Genomic DNA, 20,966 nt, shown 5'->3' with positions numbered 1-20,966 from the left:
TGTGAGCCGCTTCCTTTTAGAGAACCTCAACATTCGTTTCTCTTTCAAGTGAAATCTGTTCGTTTGTCTGCTACATGTTTTTTAGCATCTATTCTGTCTTAGGCAGAACAACTAGTGCGCTTAAAGGGATCGCTCAGCCAAAAATGAAAATTCTGTCATCTTTTACTATGTTTCTTCTGTGGAACACAAAAGAAGACATTTCGAAGAAACACAAAATAACATTGGACCCCATTGACTTTCATTATCTTCTTTTGTGTTCCGCAGAAGAAACAGATTTCATACAGATTTGGAACTAAGTAAATGACGACTTTCCAAATCACTTTTGGGTGGACTGTCCATTTAAATGTTATGTTTTAATTAATGTAACTATGAGCATTACTAATAATACATTTATATGTAAAAATATTTCTTATTTTTATCAATATAATATCAAATCAGCAATGTGTTTGAATGAAGAAACCATGACATGCATACAGAACGAGAGGAAATGAAACGGTAAGGAACATGGGAATGCTGAAGAAAGAGGATGAACACAGACTGTTGCAGGAAGTTTATGAATGAGATATAGCCTACAAGAGTTACAGAAGAGAAAGAGATAGATAGGCCCAACAAAATAAGTTAGATAGACATGGACAGACAGTCGAGGTACAAACACGATGACTCTCTTCGCTTTCGCCATGGCTTTGTTTCTACGGTCATGTAACGGCGATGGGAAACTGTTCATTGTAAGGCACTAAAAAACGACTTGCCTTCAAATCAGCTCACGGACAAACGCACAAACTCGCAGTCGACCGTCCCACTGTCACATGGATGAACCCAACCCTTCCGATCTTCTGGAAAAGGTGGCAATGGATCCGTACCCAATCTCGGATTGGGATCAGATGAGGATGATAATGAAGTATGCCATGGTAAATGCTGAGCAGAAATGGATTGGCAAACCCAGCACTAAATTACCCAAGGTGCACAATATCATTAGTATCCCTTTCTGATAAGGTTTTTTTTTTTTTCTTTTTTTTTTTGGCATGCACAATGCCTGTGCTGGCCACAGCTGTGCCTCAAGTTCTCACTCTCATACATACAGGGAAAAAAAACTACATTACCCATCACCCCCCTCCCTTTCTCCAGTTCCCCCACACATTAGCATGCACACACATGTAATTCTGTTCTGTACAAAGGGAGACCACAGGAAGTGGTGTAGCTACATAGAGGGTGACTTGTTTTGGCAGCACTCAACCATTGAAGGAAAGCCCTTATTTCGTATGAAACAGAAAGAAAATACAGCTTTGTTCCACTAGGACGATACAAAACAAACAACACATGCTCAAATGCAAGTGTGTTGTGTATCTACGATGGATCACTTGTGTGTGTTGCAAACTGAAAATGGCTTTCTGTTGGGACAGAAAATGAAGATGCGAGTCAAAAACATAAAGCAATAAAGGCATTGACACTGAGAGCAAAAGAGGGTCAGAACCAAACTGATGAACAAGCAGAGCCAAAGAATGATGCACCAGTCTTAGTTACATGCATAAACCTTTAAAGGCACAGCTCACCCAAAAATGAAATTTCCGACATCATTCATTCACTCACTCTCGTTTATCTAAACCAATATGGCTTCATTTCCTCTGTGAAACATAGCAGGAGAAAATTTTGGATGCACTATATTTAAAGTCACCAAACAGAAGCTGTTTCACTGGATATACATCAAAATAACAAAGATGACTGCAATTTCTACATGCCAGCTGTAAAGTCTTTAAGCCCTTCAGGTAACTGGATCGGTAAAATTTGTGAACTGGATCAACTGATTCATTGAAAAGTTCGAAATCATTAAGGTGGATTTTAAGATATTTAGCAAATTATGACTTGTATTTCAGTCCGTTTTTTACACAAACCTATTGTATGGCTTATAAAAATGAGAACACTGTCCCAATTTGATATTTTATGGTACCTTTGTGTCCTTTTAGAGGCTTAAAAGCCTCAGTCCTCATTTATTTGAACTGCATAGAATAGAGCAACCAGAATAATTCTTTAACATTTCTCCTTTTCTGTTCTACAGAAGAAAGAAGGTCATAATAGTAAAGAATGAGTTGAGGGAGAGTAAATCATGTCAGAAGTTTCTTTTTTGAGTGAACTGTTCTTTTAAAAACCACAACCTTCTGCTATCTCTTTTTAATCAATACAAATCAAATCCTATTAATAAACTATCGATCCACACCTTGAGCTAAAATGGAGCTGCATTTCAAGTGTTTTCAGCAAAAGAATTCAAGACCAAGAGAAATTCTAAATGGGCTTTATATTAACCATGCAAAAGGTCTAACTAACATTCATGCCTGACAAAAATAAGCCTTCCTGTCCTTTTGCTAAAAGACCTGAGAAGTAGAACAATCCCTCCGATGTTCGATGCAACTCTCTAAACGAGCAGGGTGAGACAAATTAAAAAATGGTTGCCATCCACTTGAGGAAGCATTGCTAAGAGAGACAGAGAGCCGAGATGGACACCCTGACAGAACTCGGTTGTCATTTCCCTTCATTACTCTCAGAGTAACTGGGATCTTCCCCCATCATATAACCGTGCCTCCCTGTCTTTAAAAAGCCCAGCAGACAGCGCAGACATGGGAACTTGTTAAGGCGTAGTGTGACTGAGTCCATCACATTAAGAGAGAGATAGAGGGGAGAGGGAAGAGAGGCAGGGGAAGGGTTAGTGTGTGACACTAGAACAGAAGGCACTGTGGCTCTGCAGGTTCATCTGGACCCATGGGCATCAAACCTGTGGCTAATTGGGGGCCAGCTGTGGGTAAATGTGGGCCGAACATCAACAAACACCCAGAAAACAGTGGTTTCCTCCCTAAAAGTCTTGGATATGGGTTGGCAAGGAGAAGGGATTAAACAAAAAGACACCATTTTAAAGAAAAGAAAAAGTCCCTTGTACTGTGGATTTCATATGATTCTGGGACAGAAAATGAGACGATACAGAACCGCCCAACTGACTTCAAGATTAGATGAATGTGGTGAACTATTCTGAGACGCTTTGATATTTTTATCTGAATAAAGTGAGATTATGAATCCTCACGGTTTCACATTTTGAAACTTTTTAAGCAAAATTACAGTCAGGGTTTCTGATCTTGAACATTCCATAAAGAAAAATCATAAATGAGATCTCTTTAATTCTTACTCCTTGACAGCAATGAGATAAAATTGAGACTTTTGGAGTTTTTTCTCCTCACATGCGTCTCAGAAAAACGATTTCAGATGATGCTACTCACATTTCTTTTATAGCTCTATATTCAAACAGCACGGCAACAATTGTCTCATTTGTGATTTTTTTTTTGTTATAGATTTTTGGAGAAACATCTGAGACAAAGTTGATACTTAAAACTGAGAATTACACGGCTCCTGAGCTATAAAAGAGTAACCTACGCACAATAAAAGCCTTATCTGGAGGGGAAAAAACCCTGTTGTAATGGGATATTTAATAAACATTTGGTCTTTTCTGATGTTTTGAGATGGTTGGATTGGTGTGGGTCAGCTGGACAGGTTCAATGACAGTAGGGGAGGCTGAAAAGGCCGCACCTCTACACCCCTGTGAGATATACGTTTGGCTGTATCGTTGTATCCTGAGCAGAAGGGGGAGGGTCTCAGATTGAGCAGGCAGCCAAAGACATGACAAACTGCCCATGGCAGGGAACAGGAAGGCAGGGTGGAAGAATCGTTTCCAGTTACTTGATCAAAGACTATCCAGGTCAAAATTCTCAAAAAACGACTGTCGACGAGTTTCGACAGACCTGCTACGTCACCTACTGTCTGGGAACAGTTTTGCAAATGTAATAGCGCCCTCTGGCGACTGTATTTCATAAGGGATCGTTTGTCCATAGTCTAGCCTGACTAAAGCTGTGTGACAGCACCACAACATGGACAAAAAGTAAACAACAACATTCATCGCCCAAAATATTAACTTGCACATACTCTACATTAGCTGTGAAATAATTGAAGGGGTTAAAATCTGACCTTCTATAAAACAATTTCTACCGATCACACTGTTGTGTGACCATCTTTTTCTGTCAAAAAATAAAATATGAAATGGACCCTGAATTTGTCTGAAAAACTCTGACACGAAAACTGTCCGAGGGTATCCTGAATGGCCTGACTCTCTCTTTTAAAACATTCATGAGCTCTGACCAAAACTATTCACTACTGATAGGAATATTCTACTCAGCTGAGGTCACAAGTACGTAAACTTCAGGATGCTATCAGGAGCGCACCCTTATAGACTTCAATCTGTGGTGAACGGAACCAAAAACAAACACAAAGAGTTCGAAACAAGATGGCCACAACAGACAAAACTCCTGAAAACAAGACAACAAAGTCACATGACCACCTCTATCTTCATCAGCATCACCGTCATCTACATCAATTGCATTAAGATAGTTTTCATCATTATAAGACTACTGTTATTGACAATAGCAAATGAAGCCTTTAGAAAGGAGAACATCTCTCACCCCGTTTCTCTCTGTTCACAACCATGGCTGACAGCTGTAGTGAGGGAGGTTTCACCATTCAGGCTAGTTTTTAGTGCAATCCAAAGTAATTATAAACAGTGCAGAACATCATCTGGGATCCTCAGATGGAAATAACATAGAAAACACCTTCAGATCTGTCTCGCTATCTAGAAAGGTCTGCTTAAACGACTATCTATAAACTCCATCTGCACATAAAGGTCTGTAGACATGGCAAGAGCAACAGGGAGAAAACGAGAGAAAGAACTTCCTTAAACTGAATGGAAAAAAGAGAGTTATCACCCCCCCTTCCCACAGTAAATCTTCTGTCTGATATATATATATATTTTTTAAATCATTCATGCAAGTTTCCATCAGATTTTAGTCCAAAAATATCAAAGAAAGCTGAGCAAATGCAACAGAATAAACAAGCTCCAAATGTTCAAAAAGAAGAAGTAATCAATTGAAGACATTCTGAAGAGGAAATAGTCTTTCCGTCCCTCCCTCATCTGCCGTTTCATTCTTTTCCCGCTGTCTTTTCCTTTATCATTGAGTGGCAGTTTGTGGGCGGGGTTTCGGTGTGCCGCGCCAACCCGCCGCCTCCCGCCTGCACTGAGTCCTTTCATATGCCACGCCTCTTCGACAGTTAACCCCTCCCCCAGGTGATGAGGTCACTCAGCGTCTTGAGTTGGTAACAGTAAACGTAGATGATAAAACTCATCGATATTGGCCAGCACATGGGGCTGGTTTTGCAGTAGGTAGAGCTCTTGTTCACAAGAAAACTTGCTTTTTCTTCAACAATGTCTATTTTTTTCTTCCCTTTTTATTTTTTTGGGTCTTTTCAAGAGGCATAGATGTGAGGGGGAAAAAGGGGGTTCTGGCTTGATTTTCAAACTTCATTTTTTCTTTTCTTTTTTTTGATTGACAGATGATGTTGCTCATTTTTTCCATCGTGCAAGAAGCGATCGGTCTTGCTCAGTCTGGAGTGGAGCGTTCAAACACAACGACTCTGATCTTTAAAGTTCAGTCCATCTAAACGCAACCACCCCATTTATCTCGTATGCTCCCGTTCCCTTGCTTGCTGAGCAGCATGGGCAACATAGTCTAGAGAGCAGGAGAAAGCAATAGAGAGAGAGAGGGAGTAGGGAAGCTCGATGTGCCACTCCAAGGTTTAGAGTCTCACGATGGCGCAAAAGCACCACTTGCTTTTCCTCTTCCGTCCCCTCTCTCCCTGCTGCGGTGCATAAACATCTCGGTTTGAGTTGAGCGGCGCCCCCTCCTGGTCACCCTGCGCACTAACACCAATCATCCTCGTCCGTCTCGCTATATTGTTCGTGCAACCCCTTCCGGGGCCCACGGCCATTTGGCGGCCGGTGTGGGCCTGGGTGGGGGTCGCGCCGGTGCGGGGAGGGCGAGGAGGAACGGTAGCCGTTCGGCACACGACGCGGGTGTGAGGGAGGCCCTTGACGAGCAGTCCTTGGGGACCGGGGGTGCGGGTGAGAATGAGGGTGGGGGTTGCCCTGCGATAGACTCAGCTCGTAGGCAGGTGGCTCGTGGTGCCGCTCGTACTCATAGTCCCGATCATAGAATGTTCCATCGCCCTCCAGGCTGTCCGGCGGCGGGCCCCAGCGGCCGTGACGCGGGGACCTGGGTGACGCGTGCCTGGGGGAGCGCGGGGAGGCGTGCCGGGGCGAGTTGTGATGGGGCGAGGCATGGCGGGAGGGCGGACGGTGGTAGGGCGGTTCGTGATCTGGTGGAGAGAAGTGTCGCGGGGAAGGGGAGCGGAGACGACCCTGGCCCGGGGAGCCGTATGGAGGCTTGCGGACGGCTGGGGAGTAGGTGACATGAGGACGAGGTGTGGATGGGGTCTGGGGCAACTGCCGTCGGCCACGCCGGGGGGTGCTGGTCCCCGACGTCGAGGGAACGGGGCTCCCGCTCACAGAACTACTGCCCTACATGAAAATTAAAACAAGGCAAATAAAAAAACACCACAAAATTAACGTCAAACAAAAGAGAGGAGCACACACCGGCAAGAGGTGGAGGAGGAGGAGGAGGAGGAGGAGGAGGAGGAAGAGAAGAAGAGGGAGCGACAAGGAAGAGGAAGAGAGAGAAAGAGGTGTGTGGAAACAACAACAACATCAATAAAATCAGAAAGAAACAAACCGGCAATGAGGCAAAACAGCAGACACAGAGAAGCCACGAGTCACATCGAGAAAAATGGACAGAAACCACAGTGATAAAAGAAGATAAACAAAAGAATAACACAAGAAAGAGAAACTGATTTCAGTAAGCAGTCATGATAAGGTCACAGGTGAGCATAAGCTGTCTGGTTACTGTCCAGCTGGACCCACACCTGCGTATTCTAGATACTCTAAGTTTCATTCCTCTGGCTTCTCATGGCAGATTACTGTAAAGATCTAAACCACGAACACATACACATGAATGTTCAAAATGACTACTCATGGGTATGACTTTAAAGGGGTCACATCATCAAATGTGTCATTTTCCTTTACCTTTTTATAAAAATAATAAGGATGTTGATCGATTAAGAAAACGAATAAAAATAATAAGGATGTTGATCGATTAAGAAAACGAATTAATCGCACCGCTTTCAGAAATTAATCACGATTAAACGGCACCTATGATTAAAATGTGAAACAATTGTAAATATATTTTCCACTGCATCTCCAAATTAATGGTGAAATAACATAGTATTTAAAATATTCAATATTTAAAACATTTGTTTAATGGCATCTTTTTACTAAGTACTATGAATAAAGGTCAGTATCACTGATATCAATAATGATACTGATGCCTCTTATTTAAAGTTTGCCTTCAACAGCCGTATTTTTCCCACTCCTAAAAAAAAAAAAAAAACAGTTTGACATGTTATATAAACATATTTTAGCTCTCAGAGTGCAAAACCTCCTCCAGTGCAAAAAAAATAATATTGCAGCAACTTGTTTCAAATGCATTAGTACGTGGCTGTGTGTAGCTCTTCTTAAGGATCCCAATATAAGGAAACAAGAGAATATTTGTTTTTTTTATTTTAACTTTTTGGGTGGCACATTTCAGCACAGATTGTTCTGTGAACCGGCTGCAATGTGCAAAGTGGCTGTTATTGAAGAACAGAGCAAACTATATTAGACCTGACAGCAAATCTGCAACTCATACAGTATGTGCTGTTGCTTAATTTATAAAGATAAAGACTCAATATGACATGGCCCCTTTAAGAAGTATAGTGAAATAAGTTGAAAATATCAAGTTGAATTTGTGTGTAAGTATACGAGTGGTATTTCAGCGAGTGTGTGTGCCCCACCTGTCTGTGCCCTCTCCCCTCACTCGGTGAGCGGGACCATTGGCGATCAGATCTGTCTTGAGGATGACGGTGGTAGTCACGCTCATGACCGTAACGCTCTTTATCCACCGAGCTGTGGTGGTGATGATGATGATGGTGGTGGCGACGGTCTTTTGCTCGACCCCGTTCTCGTTCTCTCTCTTTAGGTGGAAGTTCACCTGACTGTGTAGTGGTGCTAAGATCTGTGCCCAGTCCTACAAAAGACAACAGAGAAATGAGACGAGATGTGTAAGAACAAACCCGCCTAAATGAGTCGCTGTCAGTTGTTAGGGATTATAAGGTGGTTTCAAATGTCATGATGGTGAGTAAATGATTATTTATTTTTGGGTGAACTATCCCTATTGGTCCTGTAAAGCAAACTTTTATTCATTTGTTTTTGGCTATTTTTTGTATAATTAGAGCAACAGAATGTTTACAAAAAACCCCAAACAAAGTAAAAAAAAAATTCAATGAAGAAAATAATTGATTTTTAAAATAAAAATCTGTTCATTATTCATCAGAAAAGTACGGAGACCCTAAAGGGACATGGTGATTGGAAATAAATATGAGACGGGCGGAAAAATTACGTGTCAATTCTTTTGTGTTCTCTCGCAAATGTTTTGTGTTCCCACAAGAAACTTTGCATTGACAAAAGATCTCAAAAGTTTTGTAAAAAAATACAATGTTTCTAGGGGGAACGCAAAACTTTTGCAAGCGAACGCAAAAGCATTGAAATATATTTATTACTCCCATCTCATATATATTTTTCATCACCATGTCCCTTTAGGGACTCTGTAGGAAAGTGAGATAAAACTGAAAGAAAAAGCCAGTTCTTGTTTTTCACAGACAATTTTTTTTTTGCAGTGACTTTGTTTAATTGCTTATTTATTCTAATTCTTAAGTCACTTTGGACAAAAGAATCGGCTAAAGAAATACATTTAAATAATGTACATTTTGTCAATAAAGAGAGATTTTTAGATTACGTAGTGGGAGGGGCAAACATTTTTATAGTTTAACAAAAATTGAGAAGCACTGCTAACTTTAGATAATAAGTTTCTCATAGCACCTACAAAACTTGGGTATCTTAAAATAAAATATAAAAAAAGAGAATAATAATATAATAAAAAAAAGACACATTTGCAATGAGTTGTGCAAGACCTGTGTCTGCGTCTGTATAGCGAGCGAGGGATCTCTCTGAGGTGCGGTGACTGCGGTCTCTCTCCCGGTCTCGATCACGCTCTCTCCTTCGCGGACCGTGTCGGTGACCCTCTTCTGACACCACCCTCTCCAAAGAATAATCGTCCAATCGTACGCCTCGACCAGAACGTCCGTGGACCAGTGAGGATGTAGAACGGCGCATTGGACTTGTGTCAGTGATGGTCTACAGAGAAAGAAAAAAAAAAGATAGACAGAGAAAAGGAAGAAAAAAATGGGAAAGGACAGAAGTTTACATTGATATGGGTTTAATTAAATGCAGTGTGCGTGAGTGGAAACATCTGAATGTAACCAGATTAACACTCAGTACATTCCACACCCACAGAGAAAACCAAAGCACAGGTATATCTGTCATGCTCAACAAAGACAGAAAGAGAAATAGAGATCAACAGGAAAAGCGAAAGAGATCTAGATAGGAATACAGAGATAAATGGATATTCTGTGACTGACAGAGAGTAAAAGAAGATAAATAAGCAGACAGACAGCCAGAAATAAAAACATACAGATAGATAAATAAATAGATAAACATACAGACAGCCAGAGACACAGATAGATAGATAGATAGATAGATAGATAGATAGATAGATAGATAGATAGATAGATAGATAGATAGATAGATAGATAGATAGATAGATAGATAGATAGATAGATAGATAGGCAGTCAAACATACGAACAATAGACAGACAGATAGATAGATAGATAGATAGATAGATAGATAGATAGATAGATAGATAGATAGATAGATAGATAGATAGATAGATAGATAGATAGATAGATAGATAGATAGATAGATAGAGTAAAAGAGAAAGATAAATAAGCAGACAGACAGCCAGAAATGAAAACATACAGACAGATAAATACATAGATAAATATACAGACAGAGACACAGATATATATATATATATAGATAGATAGATAGATAGATAGATAGATAGATAGATAGATAGATAGATAGATAGATAGATAGATAGATAGATAGATAGATAGATAGGCAGTCAAACATACGATAGATAGATAGATAGATAGTTAGATAGATAGATAGATAGATAGACAGACAGATCATGCCTTACATGCACTGCAGCCTTTCTAATACAAGCGGAAACAATAAATACTCAATGTCTTTCTCTGCAACAGCTGAGCACACAGAAGAACCCAATCCAGCCAAATAAAGTTCAGCACATTCATCAATGCACACACCCTAAGGCATGATGGTCAACATGACAGTCGGTAGAACGTGTGGACGCACATTCATACTTGGCCACATTACACTCTTATGCGTCTAAACATGATCTGAAAACTGAAATAACCCTTCACGCTCTTCTTTTCACTCACACACGTAATGCTTGATGCCATGCGCCTTACTGAAACATGCTAACGACATGACCGGTATTAGCAGCAGGTTTTCCTGTTTGAAATCCATGCGCCAAGAACTACGAGACAGCAAAAGCTCCCCATGTCCACAGGACCAGAAATACAGAGATAAGATACAGACAGACACACAAACACTTGCGCACACGCTCGCACACACACACACACACATACATACAGGGATACAGGGCTGCATAAGTGGACACGAAAAAAGGTATAGAGAGAGAAAGGTACAGCAACGGGTAGAATATACAGAGGGAAAACAGGATGGCTTGAAAAAAAGAGTTCAGTGTGACATCAAGACATAAAGAGAGACGCAGACTCCTTAAACAGACAAAATGAGAGAGGGAACAAGGGAAAGCATGGAGAAGATAGAGAGAGAGAGAGGCAGAAAGCCAGAGACGGTACATACACTGAGGTTACTTCCTCGCGGCCTGTGTCTCCGTCGCTGTTGAATAGCACACAGACGATGCGCAGAACAGGACACACGCATGAGACCACAGGGACGATACACACAGAGCACAGCAGAGAAAGTGTGTGAGGAAAAAAAGAGAGAGAGGGGAAGGTAAAGGAAGAAAAGAGGAAATGGAACAAGGAAGGAAGGAAGTGGGCAGGAGGAAACCATGGGGTTATGGGTAAAAATGGAGACAAATTCAATGTGCAACATGACAGAAGAGACGAGAAAGATCCCAGGAATGAGAGACATCGTCAAAAGGAAAGGGATCGAGTGAGTTGGTAAGAAATTAAAAAGACGAGTGTGCCACAGGAAGTCCATGAAAAAAGTAGTGAGACCAAAACAAAAAAGTAATAAAAAACAAACAGGGAAATAAAGAGAGAAAAGAGCAAGTAAAACCAAGAGGAAATGGTTGAAAATGGAAGCAAGGAAAAGGGAAATAGGAAACCAAGATGCATTATGGGTACAAAAAGGAGACAGAAAAAACAAGGAATGGGGAGAGATTAAAAGCAAAGTGGAGAAGAGAGCAGAGTAGGAGAGAGAGATCGTGATCCCCATTGTAATTTAGAGTAAAGGAACACAGGCATTGACAGGAATGAGTTGGGGGGAGGGGGAGGAGGAAAAGGAAAGAGAAAAAAGACAAAAATTGAGCGAGTGTAGAGGAAGATAGGAAGCACACTAACACACTTACCGCAGCAGAATGCACACTCTGTGGGGCAGAGCAGTGTTAGACAAGAGTGAGTCACAAGAACAAGAACCACATCTACGTTACAGCTTTACACGGAACGCACAAACACAGACTTTGGATCCACACACTTCCTGGTGTGCACTGTATGCACCACACTTCCAACACACAAGTGAACATATATAGATTGTTACTAGATTGTGAGGTTTCTACGCTTAGCTCACCTTCACACACATTTTGGAACACATGCGGGGACACACGGCTCCCTCACACTTGGACAAAACGCTCAACTCAGACACATCTCCAGAGGATAGTCAACCAAGAGATCATGGGGTTTATGTAAGGGTGAGAAACGCTGTGTATATTTATGCATTTTATCATCATAGTAGTGTAATTGCTTCTATGTGATGTGTTTTGGGTGTGTGTTTGCAGAGTCATATGTTGTGAGCGTGTTACTGCCTCTAGAGGTTGATTTGTGCTAGTGTTTCAAAAGGATGAGGTGAAATATATCTGTCAGGTCAGGAGGTCACAGGACATCGGTGTTAGGTATGCAAAGCAGTGCATATGTTACATATCACATTTTTGCACCTTTTTGCATCAAAGGGGTGTCTCTTTAAGGAGAACACCGGTCAATTTTAACATTGAGCTAATTTTTTTGTAAATTTGGAGTGCTGTCAGTACAGAGAACAACGACAAAAATCGGTGTTGCCTACACCGTGTTATCCTCTTTTTAAAATTTGCACCCTGTTGACTTCAATGGGGCAAGTTTTAAACCTGCTTTTAGCCTCTTAACATCCTTGATGTGTCATTACAAGTGCACAGCTAATGTGAGTGATTCCTTCAGAGTGAACACGGTGAATCTGACTGCAGTAGATGTGAAAGATATGAATAAAAGTGATGTTAATTCAGCCAGCGCACATACCTGTATTTTCTTCCTGTTTTCGGTCGAAGTCCAAAGTAGTCGATTGTCGCATTCACGCGTGTGATCATAGGTAACTAAACCTATGCGCGTGAACTCGACAATCGACTACTGTGGACTTCGACCGAAAACAGGATGTAAATACAGGTATGTGCGCTGGCTGAATTAACATCACTTTTATTCATATCTTTCACATCTACTGCAGTCAGATTCACCGTGTTCACTCTGAAGGAATCACTCACATTAGCTGTGCACTTGTAATGACACATCAAGGATGTTAAGAGGCTAAAAGCAGGTTTAAAACTTGCCCCATTGAAGTCAACAGGGTGCAAATTTTAAAAAGAGGATAACACGGTGTAGGCAACACCGATTTTTGTCGTTGTTCTCTGTACTGACAGCACTCCAAATGTACAAAAAAATGAGCTCAATGTTAAAATTGACCGGAGTTCTCCTTTAAATTCAGTCGACTGGTTGCTTCCATATGTGAACTGTCCTATGGTATATTTTAACTCAATTTAAATTATAACTCAGAAATAAATTATATTTTAAAACATAATAAAACAGAAAACAGTTTTTTTAAATTGTAATAATAGTTCACAGTATTGCTGTTTTTATTAATTATAATGAATTGATAACTCCGTAAGTTATTCTGTACGATATAATTACTTTTTAAAGCTAGAGCTATACATTTTATAATTATGCACAAACAGGCTGTTTTGACCTATTTCTGTCTGACGTGTCACTACCTCAAATCAAGCTCTGGCAGCAACACACACCACCAGACACACCAAGGTTTTCCTGAAAGTGAGCTAGGGTGGTATGATGATGCTGAGAACACACACACTCGCTCTCACTCTCTCTCTCACGCATACATGCATTCACACAGCCATGCAGGTAAGTGAAGGTAAGGTTGTGAGCCACTTATCCATGTGCCCTTTGACTCTTGACAAAGACATGCTAGCATTTATTGACATGTTAGCATGACAGCACAACAAACTATTTGAAGTTTGGTTCCCCCCTCCAAAGCGGTCAAAGGCTGTAAGCTGGATAACTGACTAATGACGGATGTCGGGAATGGATGATAACAGATAAAAGGTGGAAAGATGAAATGGGTGAATGGATGGATGAAAGGATGAAGGTGCTCACTTGGTTGTCTGCTGAGAGGCGTGGCATGGAGATGGTCCGCCCATGCCCTTCCATTGGGTGATAGGGCTCAGTGTCCGAGTAACCGTCCCCAACAGGGCCAATCTTTCTCATTTTTACCGTCTGCAAAACAGAGCAACAGCATGTGGGCCGGGCTGATGCCTGCTTCACCGGCCTACAGCTCTATGGGGTGTGATACTGGACCCATAAGGGATTAAACCAGTAGAGGGTGATGTCATGTGCAAAAGTGCTTTGAACTGAAGATTAGCACACTTGATGTAGTCATTAGCCATTAACAAATGAGGCATATCACTAACAGAGTGAAATAAAGGAACAGGTGCACACTAGTCTCCGATTATCGGCCCATATTACAACTTATTCCGGCCAATTTAGACAAGTTAGGAAGTCTGACTGATATATAAAGTGACAAACCAAAGTTTGCTTTTTGAATATAATGTTCAAGGACAGGTAAATCTAAAAATAAGATACGAGTATGAGAGTAAAGCACAAAGATGTCACATTTACTTACTACTAAGCATGCCAATATATATATATATATATATATATATATATATATATATATATATATATATATATATATATATATATATATATATATATATATAATTTTATTTTATTGATTTATTTATTTTAAATGTATTTTATATATATATATATACTGTGTATATATATATATATATATATATATATATTTATATGTTTGTAAAAATAAAATAAAATAAAATAAAATAAAAAGCTGTTGTTCTGGTTTATATAACAAATTAATTTTACACATATTTTAATATAACCTATTTTTGAGGAAAGAAAAAGACATTGAGTGATTTCAAATTTGGTCTATAAAAGAGAAATGTAAAATAAAATAAAAAATATTACAAATATAACATCAAGCTTTACGCTACAAAATAATAAAACAAATATTTTAACATCACTTATTTATCATACATATGCAAAAAAATTGAGGAAAAAAAGAGAGATTGTGTTGTTTCAGGATTGGTATATAAAATAAATACATAAAATATAAATATATATTATTTATAATACATATTTTTTCATACATATTTTTATTTTATATTTTAAATGTAAAATAAAATAAAATAACTTTGAATAAAAAGCTTAACTTTAGATTTTTGGTTTTAATTAATGGAAAAACAAATGAACATTACAAATATTTTAACCTGTTTTGCATATATATCCAAAGTGATAAGAGGAAATAAAAAGACATAGATTGACTTCAGGTTTGGTCTTAAAATTTCACAGTAAAAAGGACACAGCTCTCATTTATAGACTTCTTGCAGGCTGAGACTAGGCGCACACTAACCCTGTCTGATTGCCCACTACTGGTTTAAGTGCTTTCCAACATGCCCTTCAAGCCTACAGCTGTTTATTCAGAATCTCCTTTGCTTCATAGTACTAGGATGAGTGACAAGTGCAGGGAAACATCAGGGTCGGATGACTGCTGAGCTACAGAGAAGAGTCACACTGAAGGAGAGATGAGAGTCTGGAGGGGGTTTGGTACGATCCAGAAGACAGTGAAGAAGCAGCAAGCAGTGAATCACCCCCGCAGTCTGGCAGAGGTGGGAGGGTCTATACAAATGTCTACGATGGGCAGTAAAGTTCAGCAGAAATATTTATCAGATAGATAAAGATGTGAGCTAGAGACTGACAGAGACAGAAGAGGTAGAAAGAGTGATCATATGAATGGAAAGTGTGCCCAAAGGCACTGAAAAAGACAATGGCTGGGAAGACAGTGATTGGCTGGGAAGCACACGGTTCTTGGAATACCGAAGGCTGAGAAAAGGCCAGAAACAGATTCTGCTGATATAGTCACGGCCACTTTGTCAGGTTTCAGTTGGCCAGATAAACTCCTGCTAAAAGTTCAGATCTAAACGAGACAAAATCACCTTTCTGATTGGAAGATCTCCGGTATTACCTGTGGATTATGGCGGCTGTTGTGATGGTCATCAGGATACGATGGTCTGTCAGGGTTCCAGTTTTCCGGAACAGACTTCTGGAACATTTCCTGGGCACGGGACGTCACCCAAGATTGGCTCTCACTCATTCCACCCTCTGGAGGCCTGGACCAGAGAAAGGTGTTGGTTGGCTAATTCTCTCACTCACTCTCACACACTTACATAAAAGCAATTTTGTACATACAGAATGCCTTTTGCAGTACAGAAACACTATTACAAATGTATTTATGTATTTACAGCAGAATTAACATAAAAGCAGATAGACGTATATCGTAGAATTGAAACATAATGTGAACAAATACAGCTGAGAGAAGGTAAAACAAAGAAAGAGCAGAAGTGCAGCCTATAAGGAGAAGAAGAAAGACAACAATTAAAGCAAAGCTAAGCAGTGAAGAAAGAGACAAAGAGCACCAGTCGAAACAGGTGAATCTCATAAAACCTGCCAGGTTTTACTAATATTTTACCCCCCAAATTAGAGAGAGAGAAAAAATATATATATTTTGAATACGGAAATCAAAGTCTATTTTTGTACAATTAATAATTTTAGAACTTTGACATTATTTTCATGACTATTTAACATTTAATTTAATTTTAAAATAATTTTTTTAATTATTATCTGATTTATATAACAAATTAATTTGACAAATATTTTAATATAAACAATTTTTAAGGAAATAAAAAGAGATTAAGTGATTTCAGATTTTGTCTATTCAAAAGTAATATTATAAGTAAAAATAATAAAGTAAATATTACAAATAGAACATCAAGCTTTACACTACAAATTAATAAATCAAATATTTTAAAAACTTATTTTGCATAAATATGCAAAACTGAGAGGAAATGAAAAGAGATTGTGTTGTTTCAGGTTTGGTATATAAAATAAACAAAAATATATTATATTATAAAAAAAATATATATAATATAATATTATATATATATTAGGGTGCATCAAAAAACACAATTCTTGAATTTTGATATGGCTGGGTGCTAAAAATGTTCCAATATATGTAGAAACAACACATGCAAAATATTTTTCCAGTACATGATGATTTAGGGGTGCCACCGCACATCTGGTTTTGTTGGATAAAGTGCTTAACAGTGCTCAATGGTCACAATGGAGATCTGAGGTAAACAATACTACAGCTCAAGAAAACTGAGATTATCTTTCTGTTTGAGGTGATCTTTCTGTGTTGGGTATGTATTATTACATAATTACTATCATATCTGTAATTTTGTCTTTGTATACTTATTATTCATAAGTCATTTAAGTCATATTTATAGGTATTTGGTGCTCATTACATCTAGCTAACGTTAGCTAGCAACAGTTTGCTAACCACAGTTAGCTATCTATGTTAGCTAAGCTATTAAGCTTAACATCAACAGTATTCTAGAGTGGACAATGTCATATTCAGAGTATACAGTGGGGAGAACACGTATTTGATATACACTGGCGATTTTGCAGGTTTTCCCACTTACAAAGCATGTAGAGGTCTGTAATTTTTATCATAGGTACACTTCAACTGTGAGAGACGGAATCTAAAACAAAAATTCAGAACCTGTATAAAAGACACCCATCCGCACACTCAATCAAACAGACTCCAACCTCTCCACAATGGCCAAGACCAGAGAGCTGTGTAAGGACATCAGGGATAAAATTGTAGACCTGCACAAGGCTGGGATGCTAGGCTGGGCGCAATTATTAGAAAATGGAATAAGTTCTAGGTGACGGTCAATCTCCCTCGGTCTGGGGCACCATGCAAGATCTCACCCCGTGGGGCATCAATGATCATGAGGAAGGTGAGGGATCAGCCCAGAACTACACGGCAGGACCTGGTCAATGACCTGAAGAGAGCTGGGACCACAGTCTCAAAGAAAACCCTTAGTAACACACTACGCCGTCATGGATTAAAATCCTGCAGCGCACACAAGGTCCCCCTGCTCAAGCCAGCGCATGTCCAGGCCCATCTGAAGTTTGCCAATGACCATCTGGATGATCCAGAGGAGGAATGGGAGAAGGTCATGTGGTCTGATGAGACAGAAATAGAGCTTTTTGGTCTAAACTCCACTCGCCGTGTTTGGAGGAAGAAGAAGGATGAGTACAACCCCAAGAAAACCATCCCAGCCGTGAAGCATGGAGGTGGAAACATCATTCTTTGGGGATGCTTTTCTGCAAAGGGGACAGGACAACTGCACCGTATTGAGGGGAGGATGGATGGGGCCATGTATCGCAAGATCTTGACCAACTACCTCCTTCCCTCAGTAAGAGCATTGAAGATGGGCCGAAACACACAGCCAGGGCAACTAAGGAGTGGCTCCGTAGGAAGCATCTCAAGGTCCTGGAGTGGCCTAGCCAGTCTCCAGACCTGAACCCAATACAAAATGTTTGGAGGGAGCTGAAAGTCTGTATTTCCCAGCGACAGCCCCGAAACCTGCAGGATCTGGAGAAGGTCTTTATGGAGGAGTGGGACAAAATTCCTGCAGTGTGTGCAAACCTGGTCAAGAACTACAGGAAACGTATTATCTCTGTAATTGCAAACAAAGGTTTCTGTACCAAAGTTCTGCTTTTCTGATGTATCAAATACTTATGTCATGCAATAAAATGCAAATTAATTACTTAAAAATCATACAATGTGATTTTCAGGATTTCTGTTTTAGATTCCGTCACTCACAGTTGAAGAGTACCTATGATAAAAAATTACAGACTTCTACATGCTTTGTAAGTGGGAAAACCTGATAAATCTGAAGTGTATCAAATACTTGTTCTCCCCACTGTAGATGTCTCATGTGTATTGAGAGTAGCATTGTAATTGTTACAGTAAATTAACAGGGTAAGGCCACGTGAACATGTCCCATTGACCTCCATTCATTTTGTCTATAGGACAAATGAATGGAGAATCTTGAAAGTTGAATTCTGAGAAATGCCCAAGTTGCCCAAAGGGTTCAAACAAACAACTTTTACTTTGATAACCCTATAGAACATGTTACTGTATAAAAGTTCACTGTACTCAACATTTCCAGGTCAACCTTTTGGCAATTAGACTAAAAATTGCACATTTTTGAAATTTCGCCAAAGTTCATGTGTTAGGTGGCACCCCTAAATCTCAATGGAATTCCTCAAAACTTTGCAAAAGTCATTTTTATGTTAATTGGAACAAAATGCAATGCCAGCCAAATTGATATTTTTAAATTAAAATTTCCCATTCAAATTTGATGCACCCTAATATATATATATATATATATATATATATATATATATATATATATATATATATATATATATATATATATATATATATATATATATATATATATATATATATATACTGTATATACTGTTGTGATTTCTTTGATGCTTTTATTGAATTTTGTATTACAGAAAATGTTTTTTTTTAATTAATTAATAAAAAAATTAAATGATTTATTTTATAAAAAATGTTTACAATGAATTTAAGATTATTTGTATAAAATGAATTGCTTTAAAAATTGTTAGTAAAACTTCTGAATGCATTACAGCAATTCTGGGGGAAAATGTGCTTTATTCTCATGAAAATAATGGCACAATGAAATAGCACATAAATAATCTTTTAATAATTAATTTAGCTTTTGAATGAAATATGACCTGGATATGATTTCATGAGACGTACTCATACAGATTAAGCTAAAAGCTAATTAAAAAACATGACTTGTAATCAAGATGCTACTCACAGACTATTGACAGGTTCCTGCGGCAACTCTGGGAGACCGTTCACCCCCGGTCCCCCTTCCTGGTTCGGGGATGGCTCCAAGCGCTGAAACATTAATGGCGTTCGGTTCTGTGTAAGATACGAACATGGCCTGCAGCTGGGATCAGACACACTCATGGGATATGGGGTAACACACACAAGCCACCGTGCATTACACAGGTGGTGGGGTACCAGACAGCAGAGGTCACCCAGAGGGCACCGTGGGAAATGGATTCCTCCTGTGCCCTCGTCAACCTGAACGGAGTAGCTCATTGGGGCTGTGCTGTCTAGGTAGGTGCCGATGGCTCAATGCATTTCCATCCAACCCACCAAAAGATATGGGTGGTAGTAACAGTTTGGGCGTGCTACAGTGAAGATCTAAGGTTCATACTTACAGAACTACAGGTTCTGGGTGGATGATACATAAACTATGAACACTAGAAATCTCAGAGACCGTGGTAGCCCAAAGGTTACACCAAGAACCTCCCCTCAACATCCATTAATGAACATATCGGCTGAACAAACGTGTCCACACGGAGGGAGAAAAGATTCCATGTTAGTGACTGATAAATCAACCTCACCGATCAACGGATGGAGGAAAACAAGACAAAACAGAAGATTACACACAATGAAAAAGAACAAGAGACAGACAGTGGATCCAAAAAGTATAGAAACAAAAAGGAATTTTTGAATTGAAAAGAATTAGACAGAAGGAAGACAGTAAAAAATACAAACAAGTTTACAGACAGGCATTTAGAGACATCAAGGATGGATATAGATATAGAGAGTGAGACAGCCACAAACGCACTGCTGATGTTGAGAGGACGGTGCTGAGGTACAAGTGCAGACAGGTAAAGAGACAGACAGGGATTCAGGTGAGGCAGGACACAGACATATATTTAGACCATTCCCTGATGCCAGCAGAGTGTCCATGCTCAAAGTATTACTAATTCAATTTTTATATGAACAATGATAGGCAGAAACAATGGACACTGTGCCTGTTCAGGATGGGAACATTTCTGGGGAAGGGGGCAGGAGTGACACTGACAAAAGGCCATGTTGTATCATTCATCATTGTATATTCATTGCAAAATTACTGCATGTGTTTTTAAGCATGCTCTAACTCTGTAAATAAAATGTGAAATGATCATACAGATCTACTGTTTAACCAGTTTACTGTTTTCATGCCATAAAAGCTCTGAAATATTAGGGGAGTTTGCATGAAAATCTTAGTGCTCCATGTGGGAAGTGACATAACTACTGTGTATACTGGGTCGGCAAGATTTTTAAAGAAATTAATATTTTTATATAAAGCATTTATAATGTTACAAAAGTTTTTTATTTCAAATAAATATAGTTTTTTTTTTTACTTTCTATTGATTCAAGAATCCTGAAAAAATGTATCACAAAAAGTTTAAGCAGCACAACTGTATTCAAAATGTATTATTATAAGCAAATAATCTGCATATTAGAATGATTTCTGAAGGATCGTGTGACACTGAAGACTGGAGTAATGATGCTGTAAGCTTTGCCATCACAGGAATAAATAAAATTTTTAAATTGTAATAGCATTTCACAATATTACTGTTTTTACTATAGTTTTAGTCAAATAAACTGACCTTGTTGAGCATAAGAGCATAT

At 39.1% G+C, this 20,966-nt stretch overlaps 1 protein-coding gene across 1 annotated transcript in view; it reads right to left on the bottom strand.

Moving 5' to 3' along the window:
• Positions 1 to 5,323: 5,323 nt before the first annotated feature.
• The window catches only part of cacna1ab (calcium channel, voltage-dependent, P/Q type, alpha 1A subunit, b), a 128,453-nt gene continuing 112,810 nt past the window's right edge, over positions 5,324 to 20,966 (bottom strand). The window contains exons 43-49 of the mRNA XM_081357152.1: positions 19,309 to 19,415; positions 15,564 to 15,708; positions 13,616 to 13,735; positions 10,824 to 10,859; positions 8,986 to 9,208; positions 7,810 to 8,042; positions 5,324 to 6,442 (exon numbers count right to left, since the gene is read on the bottom strand). Of these exons, the coding sequence (XP_081213278.1) occupies positions 5,786 to 6,442; positions 7,810 to 8,042; positions 8,986 to 9,208; positions 10,824 to 10,859; positions 13,616 to 13,735; positions 15,564 to 15,708; positions 19,309 to 19,415 (1,521 nt within the window). The 3' untranslated portion in view covers positions 5,324 to 5,785. The remainder of the gene's footprint in view (positions 6,443 to 7,809; positions 8,043 to 8,985; positions 9,209 to 10,823; positions 10,860 to 13,615; positions 13,736 to 15,563; positions 15,709 to 19,308; positions 19,416 to 20,966) is intronic.

The sequence above is a fragment of the Scardinius erythrophthalmus genome (assembly GCF_964197995.2).
Source record: "Scardinius erythrophthalmus genome assembly, chromosome: 25".
Classification (NCBI taxonomy): Eukaryota; Metazoa; Chordata; class Actinopteri; order Cypriniformes; family Leuciscidae; genus Scardinius; species Scardinius erythrophthalmus.
The sequence above is the reverse complement of the archived record's forward strand: the minus strand, read 5'-3'. Positions and strand labels throughout refer to the sequence as shown.